At 54.0% G+C, this 16,152-nt stretch overlaps 2 protein-coding genes across 2 annotated transcripts in view; one reads left to right on the top strand and one right to left on the bottom strand.

Annotated features, from left to right (window-relative positions):
• Positions 1-16,152, bottom strand: part of C23H7orf50 (chromosome 23 C7orf50 homolog) — a 107,872-nt gene that overhangs the window by 45,325 nt on the left and 46,395 nt on the right. The gene's annotated exons all lie outside the window — the stretch shown is intronic.
• On the top strand, positions 3,099-16,149 carry LOC114682211. The gene is made up of 6 exons (XM_037198637.1): positions 3,099-3,693; positions 5,165-5,292; positions 9,099-9,330; positions 11,374-11,654; positions 12,530-12,716; positions 14,793-16,149. The coding sequence occupies exons 2-6, from the start codon at positions 5,227-5,229 to the stop codon at positions 15,782-15,784; spliced, it is 1,758 nt and encodes a 585-aa protein (XP_037054532.1). The 5' UTR covers positions 3,099-3,693; positions 5,165-5,226; the 3' UTR covers positions 15,785-16,149.

Raw genomic sequence — 16,152 nt, 5'->3', positions numbered from 1 at the left:
AATGCTCTACAGGCTTGCTCACTGTCCAGTGTTATGGAGGCGTTTTCTCAACTGGGGTTTCCTTCTCTCAGATGATTCCAGCCTGTGTCAAGTAGACATAAAATTAGGCAGCACAGTGCCGGGCGGTGGTGGCGCACGCCTTAATCCCAGCCCTCAGGAGGCAGAGGCAGGTGGATCTCTTTGAGTTTGAGGCCAGTCTGGACTTCACAGAGGAAACCCTATCTCAAAAAACAAAAACAAACAAAATACCCCAAATTCAAAGCCAAATAAACAACAACAATTACTGGGGGCGTGGCTCAGTTGATAGAGGGCCTGCCTCGCATGCACAAAGCCAGGCGTTCCAACCCCAGCATGGCATGAACTAGGTGTGATGGTGCATACCTGTAACCCAGGACTTGCGAGCAGAGGCAGGGGGATCAGGAACTGAAGGTTACAGAGCCAGATGCCAGACTCAGATCTGTCTCAGTTCTAGGAAGGGCCTGCAGCTGTCACTACAGAGCCGGTCAGAGGGTCACTTGGTAGCGCACTGGGGACACATCAACATGTGGACAGCACTCCCTTGGGTGGGACAGTCCACAGCACCTGTGAGAGAGCCACAGTGGCCCAGGACGGAGCCCAGGCCCAGTCTGCACGGCCTCACTAGCTCTAGCTCCAGATAAGACACAGAATAACTGGAGCCCGTTAAGTATGGGCGCTTGGACCAACGAGCCTGTTAAACAGCGTGTCCAAGTCACTAAGTGAGGAAAGATGCCAGACAGCGAGCTGAGACACCAGAGATAGCTGGGGAGGGGGTGGGAAGCAGAGGTCAAGAGGAGTCAAGCCCAGCACAATGAGGACTGAGAGTCCACAACGGAGAATCACCAGATACAGAGCCTCTGCCACGTGGCACGAACCAAGACTGGACTCCCACCAACCTTTCAATCCTTGGTCTCAATTCCAGACCCGGTGTTCCTCTCCTGCTTTCCTATAGCCCTCACATGGAACAGGTTTCATACAGGTCACTCTGTGAACCTATTCCTCAGGACCCCTGGGCCGCCACATCCTGAAGACGACAGTCACAGGAGGCACTGGGCCCTCACCTTAGTCAGCATGCCATAATATGGCAAGATGACCCTCCACCCCTCATCCAGCCTCTGGGCCACATACTGAGTCGCTACCACAGCCCCTAGATGTCAACACCCAATAACCATCAACTTTCCAAACTGCAGGGTCACCGCGTAAGGAAGGCACTGGAGAAGGGTCAAACGGGGTCTGTTCGCTACTACCACTCTGCAGTCTTTCAGGGAGAAGCGGTGGCCGTGCGTCCTGGAGGAGATGCTACAGAGCAGCTCAGTTGTGTGTTACCCCTGCCCATCCCTGTACAAGACCAACATTGTAGCAGCCTCGGGGCTCGAAGGAGTTGGGGTGAGCTACCAACTAGCTAGGAGATTTGACAATGTTCCTACCTGAGCCTGGTAATGGCACCCGCCTTGTGCATGCGCCCCAATAACCAAACTACGTGTTGTTGTTGTTGTTTTTTCATGTGCAATGGTATTTTGCCTGCGGGTATGTCTGTGTGAGGGTGCCACATTCCCTGGAACTGGAGTTACAGACAGTCGTGAGCCACCATGTGGGTGCTGGGAATTGAACCCAGGTCCTCTGGAGGAACCTGCTGTCAGTGCTCTTAACCATTGAGCCATCTCTCCAGCCCCGAACTACATGTTTGAAACAGCGGAATTATAACACAAACCTCAAAAAAAGATGGGCTTGAAATGTAAAGACGTGACAAAGTTGAGAGGATCAGAAAAGTCACCACTGTTGACACAGTATGAATGACACTGAGCAGCTGTCTGCTCTGTCCCTGGGCTTCGTCTCTTTTGAAGGGGAAGGATAAGGTGCATGGCCTTTTGTGTCCCGCTTGTCCTAAGTGTGATGTCCCAAAGGGCCTCCAACTGCAGTGTGTCAACTTCATTTCTCTTCATGTGACATGTCTGACTGTAGAGACAGATATGTGTGCTGTTCTGGTTGCTTCCACCACCTGATGGTGTGAATGGTCTTTGTGAGAAGGAGGGCCATCCTGTGACATGCTCCCCGCCCCCAGTTCCCAGCACAGTACAGAGGACCCGCAGCTGTGCAAACGGAGAAGCCTGGGGACACCTTGCTGCCTATGGCCAGGTGATCACAGCAGGAGTGACATCCAAGCGTATCCCTGCCAGGCATGCTGACACACACCTTCAATCCCAGCTCTCAGTAGCAGAGACAAGTGTGTCTGTGAGTCTGAAGCCAACCCGGTCTATATGGTGAGTTCCAGGTCAGCCAGCGCTACACAGTGAGAAGCTATCTCAAAAACAAGATCAACCAATTAAACAAAAACTAAGGGGTACCCTCAGAGAGGTGACAGGAGGAAGGAAGCCACCATGTTCATCACAGGCTCAGTCGGGGAAATGAACAAATGATGGGAGCGGGGAGGGGAAAGCCAGGGTGGAGGCAGCCAAAGCCTCCCAGCTAACGGGGAACCATAGCATGGCAGGGAACACAGAGGAAGGAAGCCACATCTGCCCACTGCCCCTTCCCTCCTTACGCAAGCCTTCAGTTTCCTTCCCCCTTCCTACACAGCAGAGACGCTGCCCATGGTGTTGGGGCCCCCAGTGGGCCAGGGCTGCAGGCTGTGCAGGTTCTGAGCACAGCAGCATGAACGCACAATCTGGGGCCACGTCTTCCTGGATTCCCAGGGCAGTGTGAACATGCAATCCGGGGCCACATCTTCCTGAATTCTGAGTTCCCACAGTGGCATGTGCACGCAATCCAGGGGCCACATCTCCTTGAATGCTTACGGCAGCATGAACATGCAATCTGGGGTCGCATCGCCCTGACTTCTACAGCCAGGTCAGAGCAAAAGTTCAGACAGCACTTTGATGGCTGACACCCCACATCCAGGAAATTGAAAGCTCAGGCAGGGGTCACAAGCTGAAGAAATCCTTGTGATACCTGGTCCTGAGCTGGGACGGATGTTTGACTGGGAGGTGGTTTGTGGTCAGGGGCGGAGCGGGGAGGGGGGGGGGCTGTAACAGCCATGGGAACCAGTTTACCCAGCGCCACCAGGGGAGCCACAACCACTGACTTTCCTGTCACACTTCTGGGGATGTCAGCTCACCCAAAAGGCAAACCGAGCATGGGCGCTAACATCACTCATCTCACAGGAGGAAACTGAGGCCTGGGGACGGGGTGCCTGCCTCCAAAGATCACACACCAGTGAATGCAGAGAGAGAGCGGCCACCACAGTTCCGTTGCCCCACACCTGTGCACTCAGCCTGAGGACCCAGCACAGCTCAGGAAGGAAGCACAGGATTGGAGGACACACAGGGCCCTCCCACGGTGCAGAGGCTTGGCGGGGAGGCGTCTGCGCCCTGCAGCCTGCTCTCCAGTCCTGGTGAGACTCCAGTGCCTAAGCTGCTGACACTGAGGCAGGCCGCTCACTACCTCACTTCCCACTACCTCACTTCCGCTCAGGCTGAGCTGCAGGGCCTCTCGTCCACTGCCTGTCCCCAGAGGCTCCTCCCACTGGGCCCCGAGGTGCCCAGTGACAAGCAGAAGATGCCTCCAGAAGAAGACTGACAACACAGGGTTGTCCCTTCACCAGGGGACAGGGTATATGGCAGGCAGAGGGCACAGCAGCAGGCTTCAGAGCAGAGTGTGTGCTCCCCTTACCAGCAGGTAAGAGTCCCCACCCGACCTCCACGCCCTGCCCTGCCCAGTCCCCAGGGGAGGGCCCAGGCACTAGCACTTTGGGACAAGGCCCAAGTGAGAGGCTGGAGAGTGAGCCACGTGCCTCTCGAGGCCGCATCCTCTCATCGAAGCCTGACAGGCAAGGGGCACTGGGAAGGGCCAGAGGTCACTTAGGGACCATTCTTGGGAGGGATACAATAGGGTTTTGCAGAATTGTCAAAACACAACGAGTGGCCACACAGAGAATTGGGGTCAAATACGGAAGTACCAGAGGCAACCTCAAGACAAAGCAGTGGAGAGTGGCCCTTGGTAGCCCCACCAGCCTTAGAGTCCATGAGCTGAATCTGCCATTCTGAACTCACGGCCAGGAGGCTGACACGGCAATGTGGGTTGAGAGACGCCTTCCTTCATCACACATCAGGCAGAAAGGGGGCAAGAGAGGGTGCAGTGAGTGTCCTGGAGGAGGGAGGCCACTGGGAAGAAGCCCAGACTTCTCAGACTTCTCTCCACTCGAGTCAGATTCCTCCTTCCTGGGGCAGTATCCTGGCAGCATCCAGGGCTGAAAATGCACTCCCGAGGAATCTGGGTCCCCAGTTAACGGCTTTCTAATCCCCCTCGAGTCAGATAGCAGTGGGCCCCAGGAACTACCCAGAGGCCCAGGCTGACAGTGCTGGGATGGCTCTCCCACAGCACTCAGGAGGCTGAAGGAAGTGTGGGAGACCAGCGCCACAGGGCAGCCTGGGGCTGACGCCACGTCACCAGCCTGCAACATGAAGCAAGCTGCAGACGTGTGCATGCACGGGGGTGGGGTGCAGGTGAAGACCACTGCATTTCAAGACTTTAAAGTGTGCCCAAGAATGTTTACCTCCATCCGGCTGAGGCTCTCCCTCCAGAACTCGGTGCCTCCGCTCTGTGTTCCTCCCAGCCAGCGTCATGGCATCCTGGGCAAGGCCTGGCGGAAAGGATGCTGGACACCAGCAAGCTGACGTGCCTTCTGGCATCATGTCCAGGCAGAGCCCCACTCCATGCAGCCCCAAGATGCAGCTCTGGCCATCGGTGTGCAGGGTAATAAGGGGTACCCAGTGTCACCTGCCATCCAGGCTGGAGTATTTACTGTCCTGAGTCACTCTGTGTAAGGGACAGAGGGGCCAGACCCTCATCCATATGGCAAGGTTCCAGGAGCTGGTTTGCTCTGGTTGGGAGACTTTTCCTGGCTGGGTGGGGCTCCAGCTCTTATTTTAGGTTGCAAATGTCTTTGCCTTCTGGGAGGGACCTTCTGTGAGTGGCCAGCACACTTCTGCAAGAAAGCTCTGGAAACCCTCAGACTCACACACACGTCACTCCTCCACCTCAGAGATAGGTCCATTTGGATTCTTCTAGGTCACATGGTCCAACCATAGCCCGCTTAAACACAGTGTGTGGTTTGGATGACTCCAGGCCAAATCCTGTTTTTCCTTAGGAACCGTGGGTGTCTGTGCCAGTCTGTCTTTGGCAAGTGTTGAGCAATGGAGGGAAGGCTGGATGAACAGAGAGCATGCCCCAGTCTCACAGCAGCCCCCGACAGCTGAGGGAGCCTTGTGTGGACCCTAGGACCTGGCACAGGTGAGCACTTTTTATTTTTATGTCCTGGGGAGATAGCAGCCCTGCCCACCCAGTTTGTCCTCCTGCCTCGGACTTACCAGTGAATGTGCCCAGGAGCCATTTATGGCTGTGGGAAGATTCTGAAAACCAATTTCTTTATGGTACAGGTCAGTTCCGTTAAGTAAAAGAAAATTCTAGACTTTGGTATGGCAATCCAGCGTCTTCCTGAAGGAAGGGTTCAGGGCGGCTCTGGTCAGCTCCCACATGAAATGGGAAGGCCGAGGATGGTGAGAGAGCACAGCCAACGTAGGCAGGGCTGTCAGGCTGATCACCACGGGAGGACTTTCATCAGGGGTGGGGTGGCAGAACATAAAGACTGTTCTGTAGGAGGCACATCTGGAGTGTGTGACATAAAGACTGTTCTGTAGTGGGCACATCTGGAATGTGTGCTTGCATGGGGCAGGAAACCTGAAAACAGAGAAGTCTTTTGGGTTGACTGCAGCAGGGTGAGGTGGAAACGCAGACAGCGGGAACGGGCAGGGGCTGGGAGGGAGCCACTGGAAACTGGGCGATCAGGCCGACCACCTCCGCACAAGGCGGGCTTTGTACTCAGACGGGTTAGCGCTATGCCCGGACACGTGTCCCTGTGAGCCACTTCCTAAGACCTCCATGAAGGTTCCCCCAGGGGTGCTCTGCAGCGCCTCCTTGGGGCCGGTTAGTGGACCCAAGACCACAGCCTTGAAGGAGAACTTGCCTCATCACCTCCCAGCAGACACATGGAGACACAGGCTCACTGGGCCCCAGAGACAAACACCCGCTCCTTCGGAAGCGGCAGGAGCGTGGAGTCTTTGCTCTTTCTGGAGAAATTAGCTGATGCAAGCCAAGCGCCCCACTACCCTCCTAGCTCCTCTTCTGGGGCTCACCTGCTTGTCTCTGGCTGGCCAGAGTTTCCTCCTGCTCACACCCAGCTCAGGCCATCAAGACCGAGAATAAACAGCTGGTCAAAAAAGCCGGAAGACCTGTAGCTGGAGGAAGGGTCGACGGGGAGGTGCCACGGAGGGCAGGCTGCAGAGAGAAGCCATCATTTTTACTCAGAAGCCCTTGCCTGACTCCTTTGCCGTCACTGCTGGGGTACCAGATACTGCAGAGCGAGGGCAGGAAAGGATCTGAGCTTTGCCCCCCTCGCCCGGAGCCCGCCACTGTAGTATGAAGACATCCTCCTCAGTGGCTGTGCACATCCTCACAGAACCAACAGTGAGGGAATCATGACTACAGAAGGCCACAGAACGCCAAACACCTCCTGGCGACCCCTGAACCACTTCAACTCCGGCCTCCCTCCAGGCAGCCCAACACAGGAAGACTCAATCTCTTGGCTAGTATCTGGGGCAAATCCTGCTTTCGGGGAAACTCGGGATCACCCACTCTAGCCACAGGGATCGTAGCCACAGGCATCGTGTGGGTTTCTACTCAGCGGCCGAGTAGCTGTTTGAGCTACTGGATCTCAGGACAGCAGAGGGCCGGCCTCAGGTGGCATCTGGTGACAGGGACGGTTGGCTCTAGTGCTGAGGGCCGGTACCACCAGTCCTGAACAGGGATTTAAAGGCCAGCGTGCTCCTCAGCTCTCCCCAAGCTCAGCTGAGTGGGAAAGGTCACACACAGCCATGTGTAAGGCAGAAGGGTGGCAGACAACCAGCAAATGCAGAAACCTCCCAAGATCCTGGTCTCACCCTCTCTGGGTCCATCCCTCCGCTCCCATCTCTGCTGTTCACGGAGGGGAGGCTGAGAAAACGCAGGCCTTCAATAACCACCGAGTGCGCTCTCTGAATACGCTGCCAGGGAAGGAGTGTGCTGGGGTTCCTGAAAAGAGGGGCAGGCGTCTGCACAGGAAGGGTCCGCCTTCTTACCCACAGGCCCATGGAGCTTCCATTCTGCAGGAAGCACGAAGCCTGTGTGCGGCCAGGCAGCTCTGGCCAGCTGGGCCACTGGTCACTGGACTGGAGTGCCCATCTGGTTCACAGCACATGGGGACCAGGAGTACTGAAGCTCCTAGAGGCCAGGGTCTGTGTGTACGTGTGCATGTGTACACACAGTTTACGTTGGTGTGCCCAAGTGTATTCATGTGTGCTTGTTTGTAAAGATGTGCCTGTGTGTGCACACACATCTACATGTCAGGGTGCGTCTGGCATACGCATGTTTGTGTTTCAGTGTATCCAGATGCCTATCTACCTATGTGTGTGCACATGCACACTTGTGTGTTGGTGTGTGCCTGGCTATACACACATGTGCATGCATGTTTGCATGTTCATATGCCTCTTGTATACACACATGCACACACATCTACATGAGACAAAAGACACATGTACCTTATCTGCAAAATTTGAAAAAGAAAACAGGAAACTGCTTTTATCTTTATCTTAATGAAGGCAATTTTCTCAATTCCTTAAAAAAAATATATAGAAACAGATAGCCTTGGGACCAAAAGGACAACAATCAAGGACAGACAGATAGGCCTGCGCTGTCCACTGTGACAGCCATTAAGTCCCTCACTGCCCTTCCAGATCCCTGGGCTGGGGGGTCAGAGGCTGGTGGTCCCTATCTGGCCCTACACCCCACCGTGATGTCAGTCCAAGCTCCCCCAGGGTCACACCTCTGTGCAGAGGGTGGCCTGGGGCTGGAGTCCTCAAGCCATGTATTTGAAGCAGACACAGTGACTCACCAGCAGGTCCGCCCCAGTCTGCAGGGCAGGAGACGGGGATGGAAACATTTACAGAGCCAAGGCCAGAAGGTGCTAGAATGGCTAAGTCCTGCCAGAAGGAGGAGACAGCGGAGGGACAGAGGGAGGTGGGGCCTGCAGAGCGGAGCAGTGGATCATGCACAGGAACTCATCTCCCAGGGCAGCTCTGGCTTTCCATGTACCAGCTCTGGACTCAGCTCCCCAACCCACTGTCCACCCTGTTCTGAAGTCTCACACACCGTGTTCCCAGGCCTCCCGTGGCCTTGGCTGTCTGTCTGTGGGGCATCACAGCAAACCTATGATTCCTCAAAGACTCACTCTTGAGACTGATGCCACTGTGGGGGTAGTAGGGAGCCAGCAAATCCTTACGTGGCCTGTGCCTCCACCTAGGATGCCGAGGCCACCTCACCCGAGGTACCACACACATATAAGGCCAGCCATGCTACCTGTGGGTCACACAATAGAATCTCACACATTTACGCTACATACGTGCAGAACTTGTGAGCCCTGCTGGAAAGATCTGCAAGTGTGACTTGGAAGGGTCTGTAAGAGCATCGCTCCTATGCGGGAAGGGCTTGGGAAGCGTTCTCATGGCCTTTGGAAAATGCCCTGTACTGTACCCACCCCCGTTTCCCTACCTAAGCAGCGCTGCGTAAGCGAGGGGGCCACACTTACAGGAACCATTCTGAAGGGCTATTTACAGAGTGGCGGCCAAGAACCACTGTAGGAACACAGCATTCTCAGACGCTAGCCTTGGGGAGCTCCCAAGAGACACACAGCTGACCCTGGTAGCCCTTCTGCAGGGCTCTGGAGGCCCGGGATTCTCAGCCTGAAATGCATCCATGGAGTGTCTGTCCCTCTTTGGTGGCATTCTAGAGCCTCTAAGAAGCTAGACTGGGCTGTGCTAAGAGAGTGGGACGGTGCAGCTGCCCTGGAAGATTGGCAGCCTCGTCTGACCTGGTTAGTCACATCGCTCTCAGATCTGTGCCCCAGAAAAAAAGAAAGTGTTGGCACTGGAGGGCTGAGAGCAGCTGTGTAAGAGTGACTGCCTGACACTGTCCGGACCTCTAAATGACAGGGAGAAACTACTTGTGGGCCAGGCAGTGACAACCAGGACACAGGGTGCCGGGGGCAGGTGCCTCGTGTGCACAAGAAGCAAGACCCGAAGGCTCCACACAGAGCCCTACCGCGTGCTAATCTGGAAATGTCCAAGTTGCACGACATAAAGCAGGCAAATGGCTGCTGGGGCTGGACGCCAAGGGCGATCAGTGAGGGAGCTGTGTCGAGCGAGGGCCGTGACCAGATCCAAGGTGGTGCCTGCCAAGAAGTGTGTCACTTCTATGAGTTCTTTAAAATTATCTCAGCCAAACTAGGCTCAGACCTCGTGGTATTAACTAACGAGGACTATGGGGGTCCAGCCCCTCGATAGTCCCCTCCCAGGGTCCGCGGAAGGCTCTATCAACCAGCTGAGGATCTATTCTTTAGGGTCAGTAAATCAGTCTACGCACGCAGAGTTCTTTGGTCCATTCGCTTTAATTCTTCTGGCATAACATCCTTTATACACAGCTTCAGCTCTGTTCTCATGTCTAGCTCCTTTCTTGCCTGATTTCTCTCTATATTTATCTACTGTCCCCTCTAAGTTCTATCTTAATTCCTTCATCTAGTTCTGTCCCTTCTAGGTTCTCATCTATCTAGTTCTTTCTCCATCAGCTTCTCTCCCGTCTCCTTCTCTCTCATCTGGCTCTTCTCATCTTGTTCTTCCCATCTGGCTCTTCCTCATCTTCCATCTCGTTCCTCTAGTCCTCTCTTTTAGCTCTTCAATCTAGTTCTTCCCCATCTCAGCTCGTTCCTCTCAAGTTCTTACCCATCTCGTTCTTCCATTCTCTTCTCTCTTCTTTTCTCTGTCCTCTGCTTTACAGTTATATATCTCCCCAAAATCACAATCCTCCCCTCCACCCAGGACACTCAGCCTGAACTTCCTCAGGCAGTGATTGTCCACTATCAGGATCAAATGGAGGGTTGATAAGAATTACAAAGAAGAGCACTAGTTGTTAATTACCATTTGTGACCTAAGGGGAAGTGACTAATGAATCAACTAAAGGCTAAATATGGGTAATGTCTAAGAAGAGGGGTCTTACGTGCACAACTATAACCTTAAACGTGTTTGGTAAAGGATGTTAAAAATCTATAAGTTGCTAGGTCAATGGGAGAAAATAAAACTGTCTTCTTTTTTCCTGTGGCTCCTATCTGTCCAAGCTGTCTGCCGTTTTTTCTGCAGGGTTGGGGAAAGTGTGCTCAGTCTCTAGGCAACCTGTGTACAGCTAGATGCCTCTGGTGATAGTTAAAGGGAGATCTGGAACTGGAGGTAAGGTTTGGGAAAAGAGGAAGTAAGGCTTAATTGGCACATCCGCTAGGCCTTCTCAAACAGGTAGCCTGGATGCTTAAGTCTGTTCTAGAGAGTACAGAGGTATCTCTGATAAGGTACTTTCCTCCATCCGGTGATGGACCTGGTCAGATGCTACCAATAATGATAATTACAGGGAGGCTTGAACTGGGAGTTCTGGCTGAGCATAGCTGTTAGCACAGAAGTTTATCTAAATATTCCTAGAAGTGGTTAGGTAAGTAGTTAGAGGTCTATAAAGTTAGTAAGGCTGTAAGAAAGGAGGGTCCGAGCTAAATTGTGTAAAGCTATTACTTAATGTCTACCTGACCTAGGCGGTGTCCCCTTGTGGAATTTACCTTGTCAGGAGACTTGCATGTGGGCTGTTATCATTGTTAGTCCACCTGGGACTAACAATGGGCGCCTACCTGGGTGGTGTTTCCTGTAGTCCTTGAAAGTGGCTAAGGGAGATAATCTGATTCCAGAGAAAGCCTTTCCCTGAGGCTGTTCTCCAAATTACCTGGAATGTGTATGTCCAGAGAGTGCTCAGTCTACACTGTTAGTCCTTCTTAGGGAAAAGTCAATTGGGAAAACTATGAAGGCACACATGATTTTCATAACAGAAGACAGCTGATATATTACACAAGCCAAGTAACACCAAAAACTCCTTGGAATTTGGCTTCCTCTGGAGGAATTCCCTGATTCCTCCAGGTAGTGACTTTGCCATAACCAGCTGAGTTCTTATGATATATTCCTGCGGCCCGCAGCAATTAACCCCGAGGCTGACCCAGGCAAATTAAAGCAGGCATAGTTGCCCTGCTGCACATATGAACTAAGGTTCAAGTGCATCATCGGAGACAAGCACTCCAGAGCACCAGTGTGCAGCGTTATCCAGTGAAAGGATGCTGGGAGCCAAGCTCAGGCCGGCTTCCCCGTGTAGCCCCGCTGCCTCTCTCACGCTCTTTCCGTCCAGCTTGGGGTGGACTGGAGGAAGGGGAGCTGAGGAACGGTCAAGGCTACAGAGAAGCCCTGGACATAGAGTGCCCGGAGAGGGGCAGACGGCTGGGTGAAGAGTGGTTTGTGGGAGATTTGGCAGCAGAGGGCTCCAGTGGCCATGTCACGGAGAATATGTTGGTCGAGGGGCCAGGTGGTCCCGTGGACAGACGAGGTGCTGGCGAGGTCTGGAAGCATGTGACCCTGGGCTCCCAAGAAGGGCTAGACCCTCCTGACCTTAACAAAGACAGGGCTGCAGAGGTAGCGGGCATTAAGGTCTACAGGGGGCGCTGTGCGCGGGGACGTCACACTGCACGAAGTAGACGGCTCTTGGCCACTCCTTCCCTAGCTGGCCTCTGCAGGACAGGACGGGGAGCTCTTAGGGCCAGGGAAAGAGACCAGTTCACCAATCTGCATGAGTACCCACGCTCAAGGGACCAAAGCACATGACGACGGCACTTCTGTGAACCCCTCAACTTGAGCAGGCCAGGTACAGGAAGCAGAGCCCCCCCGGTGTGGCTGCGTGACACCAGTGTCCACCTCTCAGGAATCCATCCTTTCCTCTCCCATTCCCGGCTAGGAAAGGATACTGGTGCCCAGTACATACTGGTATAACAGTTCCTAGTTGGAATGCTGAGACCCAAGAACTGAGGTGATGAAGCCCACTTTGTGTGGGCCCAGATGATGCTAGAACATTCGGGACCTGAATGAGGCCCCTCCACCCTGGGTGACAGCCTGCAGGCTCCTTCCTCTGGACTAAAGCACACTATCTCACAGGACCAAGTGCAGGCTGGACCATACTGGTCCACCGGCTGAGAACCAGAGGCAGGCCATAGCTAGACAGAGGCAGAGCTTGCCAGCCCGAAGGGCCTAGGTGATGGATGGCTGCAGACAGTACCCAGGAGCACACCACACACCCGAGGCATGGAGTGGCTGCAGGGATACATCAGATGTCTGCACAGCAGCTCTGCTTCCTGACCGTGGTCAGAGATCACAAGACAACTTCCCATTCCACCTGACAAGACAGACTTCAAATTGCTTCCTCCCGAGCCGGCCATGACTCTTCATTTCCACACCGCTGGCTCCGTAAGCACTGGCAGCTGGAAGCCATCACAGCCACTGCTGTGTCTTTTCAGACTGAAAGAGATAGATACGATGAGGGGCCCGAGGGCCCATGGGGAGTAGCAGCGGCTGGTCAGCGGCGGCACCGCAAACATCCCAACACACCTCAGACTCATCAAAGTCAAGTCCAGGATGGCATCACAGGGCCAAGCATGGTCACCTTCCTGCTGCTCAGGACACCCAGAGAGAACTGTCCTCCAGGTCTGAGAGATGACGGGGTGAACAGGACAGTAACATACAGGGCAGGATCCTTAAGTCCAGAACCTAAGAGGCTTGTGAACAGACAGAGGCTGGCCTGGACTCCTGAGTCTATAATAGCATGCATTGTGAAATGCTCAAAAATAGTTTAAAAACAAACAAACAAACAAACAAAAAACATTTGTAGGGGCTGGAGAGATGGCCTGGTGGTTTAAGAGCACTGGTTGTTCTTCCAGAAGACCTTGGTTCAATTCCCAGCACCCACATGGTGGCTCAACATTGTCTGTAACTTCAGTCCCCAGAGGATCCGACATCCTCTTCTGACCTCAGTGGGCACCAAGTATGCATACAGTACCCAGACATACATACAGGCAAAACAACCATGCACATAAAATGAAAATAACAATCATTCAAAAACTTAAATGATAACAAACTATAAAAACAAAGAACTTGGGGCTGGCTCAGTGGTGGAGAGTTCTTGCTACTTTTCAGAGGCCCCAAATAACCCCAGTTCCACGAGATCAACACCATCCCCTCATTCTGCTCTCCTCAGGCACCTGCAAACACACACGCACGCACACACGTACGCGTAAAGCATTCCCAGGTGTGTGCCCTCCTGCCTTTAAGTGCATGCCGGGAGAAGACCCACTTGCCCTTCTCCATCCCCTCTACACCGCTCTCCCCTGCCCATGCCCCTTTCCTGTCTCATGTCCCTGGTCAGTGTGCAAGTGTACACTGTGTGCAAGTGAAGCAGAATCTCCCTCCATGTTTCCCATGTACAACCACTGCTGTAGCCTTCGGTTTTTGTTATTGTAGAAACACAGGTTCTTTATATATCATAAGGCGGCAAGCAGCAGGCATCTTGGACCATAAGCGTGAAACAGGAAGAAAGAGCAGGCGAACTGCAAGTGTGGCTGGGCTCTGTACCCTCACGTGTGCTCTCAGCAGAGCCCCAACTCCTAAACCTCCTCAAACAGCGCCACCAACTGGGGACCAAGGATTCAGATACCTGAGCCTCCATCTCATTCAAAACACCAGGGAGACACAAAACCTCAGTCTGGGTGCAGAGCAGGCACATCACCAAGTGCATGGCAAGCTCCGAGGAGCTCAGCAAACCATGCAGGCTGTTACTATGTGGGGGGAAGCTGGATGGTTATAGCCATCCTCTATTTCAGTCGCACATCAGTAAACTGTAGTCACACTGTGTGCATGAACCAGCCCAGGCCAACACATACACACACACACACACGCACACGCACACGCACACGCACACCCACACACCCAGACATGTGGCCCATCTTCAGAGCAAACAAAAGCTGGCTCTGGAGCTAGGCCAGCCTTCAGGAGTCCCATTAAAATTACGGCTACAGTTTTATCACCCTCAATTTCCTTTGAATAAACAGCAATACTATTTCCTAGCCTCCACTACTATTTAGTTACATTTTAGAGGGAGGAAGGGAAACAGAGGGTATGGAAACAAAATTATTTTATTTACCAAAGATGGGCTGGCAGGGCACTGGGGCTGCCAGTGCCCTTATTTAAAGCCCTGCCCAGGAATTTACCGCAACTAAGTGATTTCTGGCCAATGGGGCAGGAGCCCTGGCTACCCCAGGGAGCTCCCACCATATCCCAGCCTCTGCAACATGGCACCCCAGCTCCTAGAATATCTCAGTCTCAGATGCAAAGGCATGCCTGTCCCAGCAATGGCAACCAGCGCTGGTGACTCAGTGCCCTAAAACCCTGTTCCCGGGAAGCTGCCAGCTGAACCATTCATGGGAGGCAGGCCACTGCCAAGAGCCACGCTCAGAGGCCCCTGTTAGCTGCTGAGCAACAGTGGGAGTCCTTGTGGGTCAGCAGTGAGGGTGCCTGGGGCTTCTCTTGACTCATCCTAGACCTCTTAGCACCAGACTTGTTGGAGACTCTGAGCCCTTGCTCTTGACACCAACCTGGGCCCTGACATCCTTCCTCCATTCACAGAGGCTGGCCCTAGGCTCCCTCTGGAAAGCCCGCCCCTTGTGTAGCACAGGCGTCCTTCACTGGGCCAGCCATGTGGCCACACAGCATGTGCTTCTGTTTCAGGTCCGACAGCTCTCCTGAAGATGGACCGTCACAACATGTCCTGGATCCGCTACCCTAGCCATGTGTCCCCAGCTGTGGAGGACGTCATTGCAGCACAGAGCATCATTTCTAGGTTCGTGCAGGTGTATGTAGCAGTGTTTGTCCCGCTGGGCCTAGTGTCGGGGCTCTTCAGTCTCATCGTGTTCATCCAGGACCGCACTAGGCTGGGGGTGCTGGACAGGCTCCTTGCAGGCCTCACAGTCACTGGCATCTTTGCGACTCTACTGTCCCTCAATGCTGCTGGCCGGCCTGATTACGTGTCCACGACCAACCTGGGCTGTGGGGCACTCTCATTCTTCTCCAACGTCTGCTACTTTACAGCTCAGTACCTGCAGGGGGCCATGCTCGTCCTATCTCTTCTGCCGGGATCTTCAGGCTACCAGCTCTTGGTGAGGCCTGTGGCAAGCCTAGCTGCCATCGGGGGCTGTGCAGTGTGTAGCTCGCTCATCGTGGTGTCCCTGCTGGGCACATCTGGGGAGCTGCACACAACCACCCTGTGCCAGGTGGATCCACTGACTGCATGGCCGGAATACGAGATTGTCAAGTTCAGCCTAGGCTTCGCATTTGCCTTGAGCTTCCAGATGGTTCTCTTCCTCCTGTATGCTACACAGCCAGCCTGGCGGGTGGCTCCTGCTCCGAAGGACACAGCCTCTGGGCGCTGGGTGGTACTGGCCGTGGCTCTCAACATGTTTGCCTGTAGACTCTTCTATAATGCGATCCTCCTGCATCGGGCCCAGCTGAAGCTTTGGAAGGATGTGGGCTCCCCCAGAGATGAGCTGTTCATGAACCTCGCAGAGCTGGCCCTGTCTGTAGAGAGCTGCATCAACTTGGTGGCCACCCTCCTCCTCCACCCACGGTGCAGGCTCAGGTTGCTGGGCCTCCACGAACGCCTCACACAGAGATGTAGGCGGGGAGCGGACAACAGCATGCCCTTGAACAGAGTAGGGGGCTAGACAGGGCCTGCCTGCTGGCACAAGCCACACCCCTTCCTGGTGTTCAGGGAAGAGTGCCTTTCTAGGGAGCCTGGACAGGGTTCACATGGTCTGGATAGTGTTTAACAAACACGAACTTGCCTTCGGTCACCTCAACCTATGCAAAACAAGACAGTTTCTCTTTTCAAATCAACAGATGCACCTTGAGGAACATTCAAGTCAAGGACACAAAGGCATGGGTACAGAAGCTGACCAGAGACCATGGGTCTGCTGGAAGGTGTCCTGACTATAATGGCCATGTGTGCCTGCTGGCTGCCATCCTCCATTCCATAGCCCAGACCGATGACACAGGAAGGGCACTGTGGAAATAAACAGTGCATAACTTGTTT

Source organism: Peromyscus leucopus, chromosome 23 (assembly GCF_004664715.2).
Source record: "Peromyscus leucopus breed LL Stock chromosome 23, UCI_PerLeu_2.1, whole genome shotgun sequence".
Lineage (NCBI taxonomy): Eukaryota > Metazoa > Chordata > Mammalia > Rodentia > Cricetidae > Peromyscus > Peromyscus leucopus.
Note: the sequence above shows the minus strand (reverse complement) of the source record. Positions and strands in the feature narration are given on the sequence as shown.

Excerpts from the sequence above, each read along its gene's own strand:
- LOC114682211 (XM_037198637.1), top strand. The coding sequence starts at position 5,227 with ATGAACAGAGAGCATGCCCCAGTCTCACAGCAGCCCCCGACAGCTGAG. Across the intron at positions 5,293-9,098 it reads AGGGAGCCTTGTGTGGACCC|GGAGAAACTACTTGTGGGCC; the intron begins TAGGACCTGGCA and ends TCTAAATGACAG. Across the intron at positions 12,717-14,792 it reads CAGAGAGAACTGTCCTCCAG|GTCCGACAGCTCTCCTGAAG; the intron begins GTCTGAGAGATG and ends CTTCTGTTTCAG.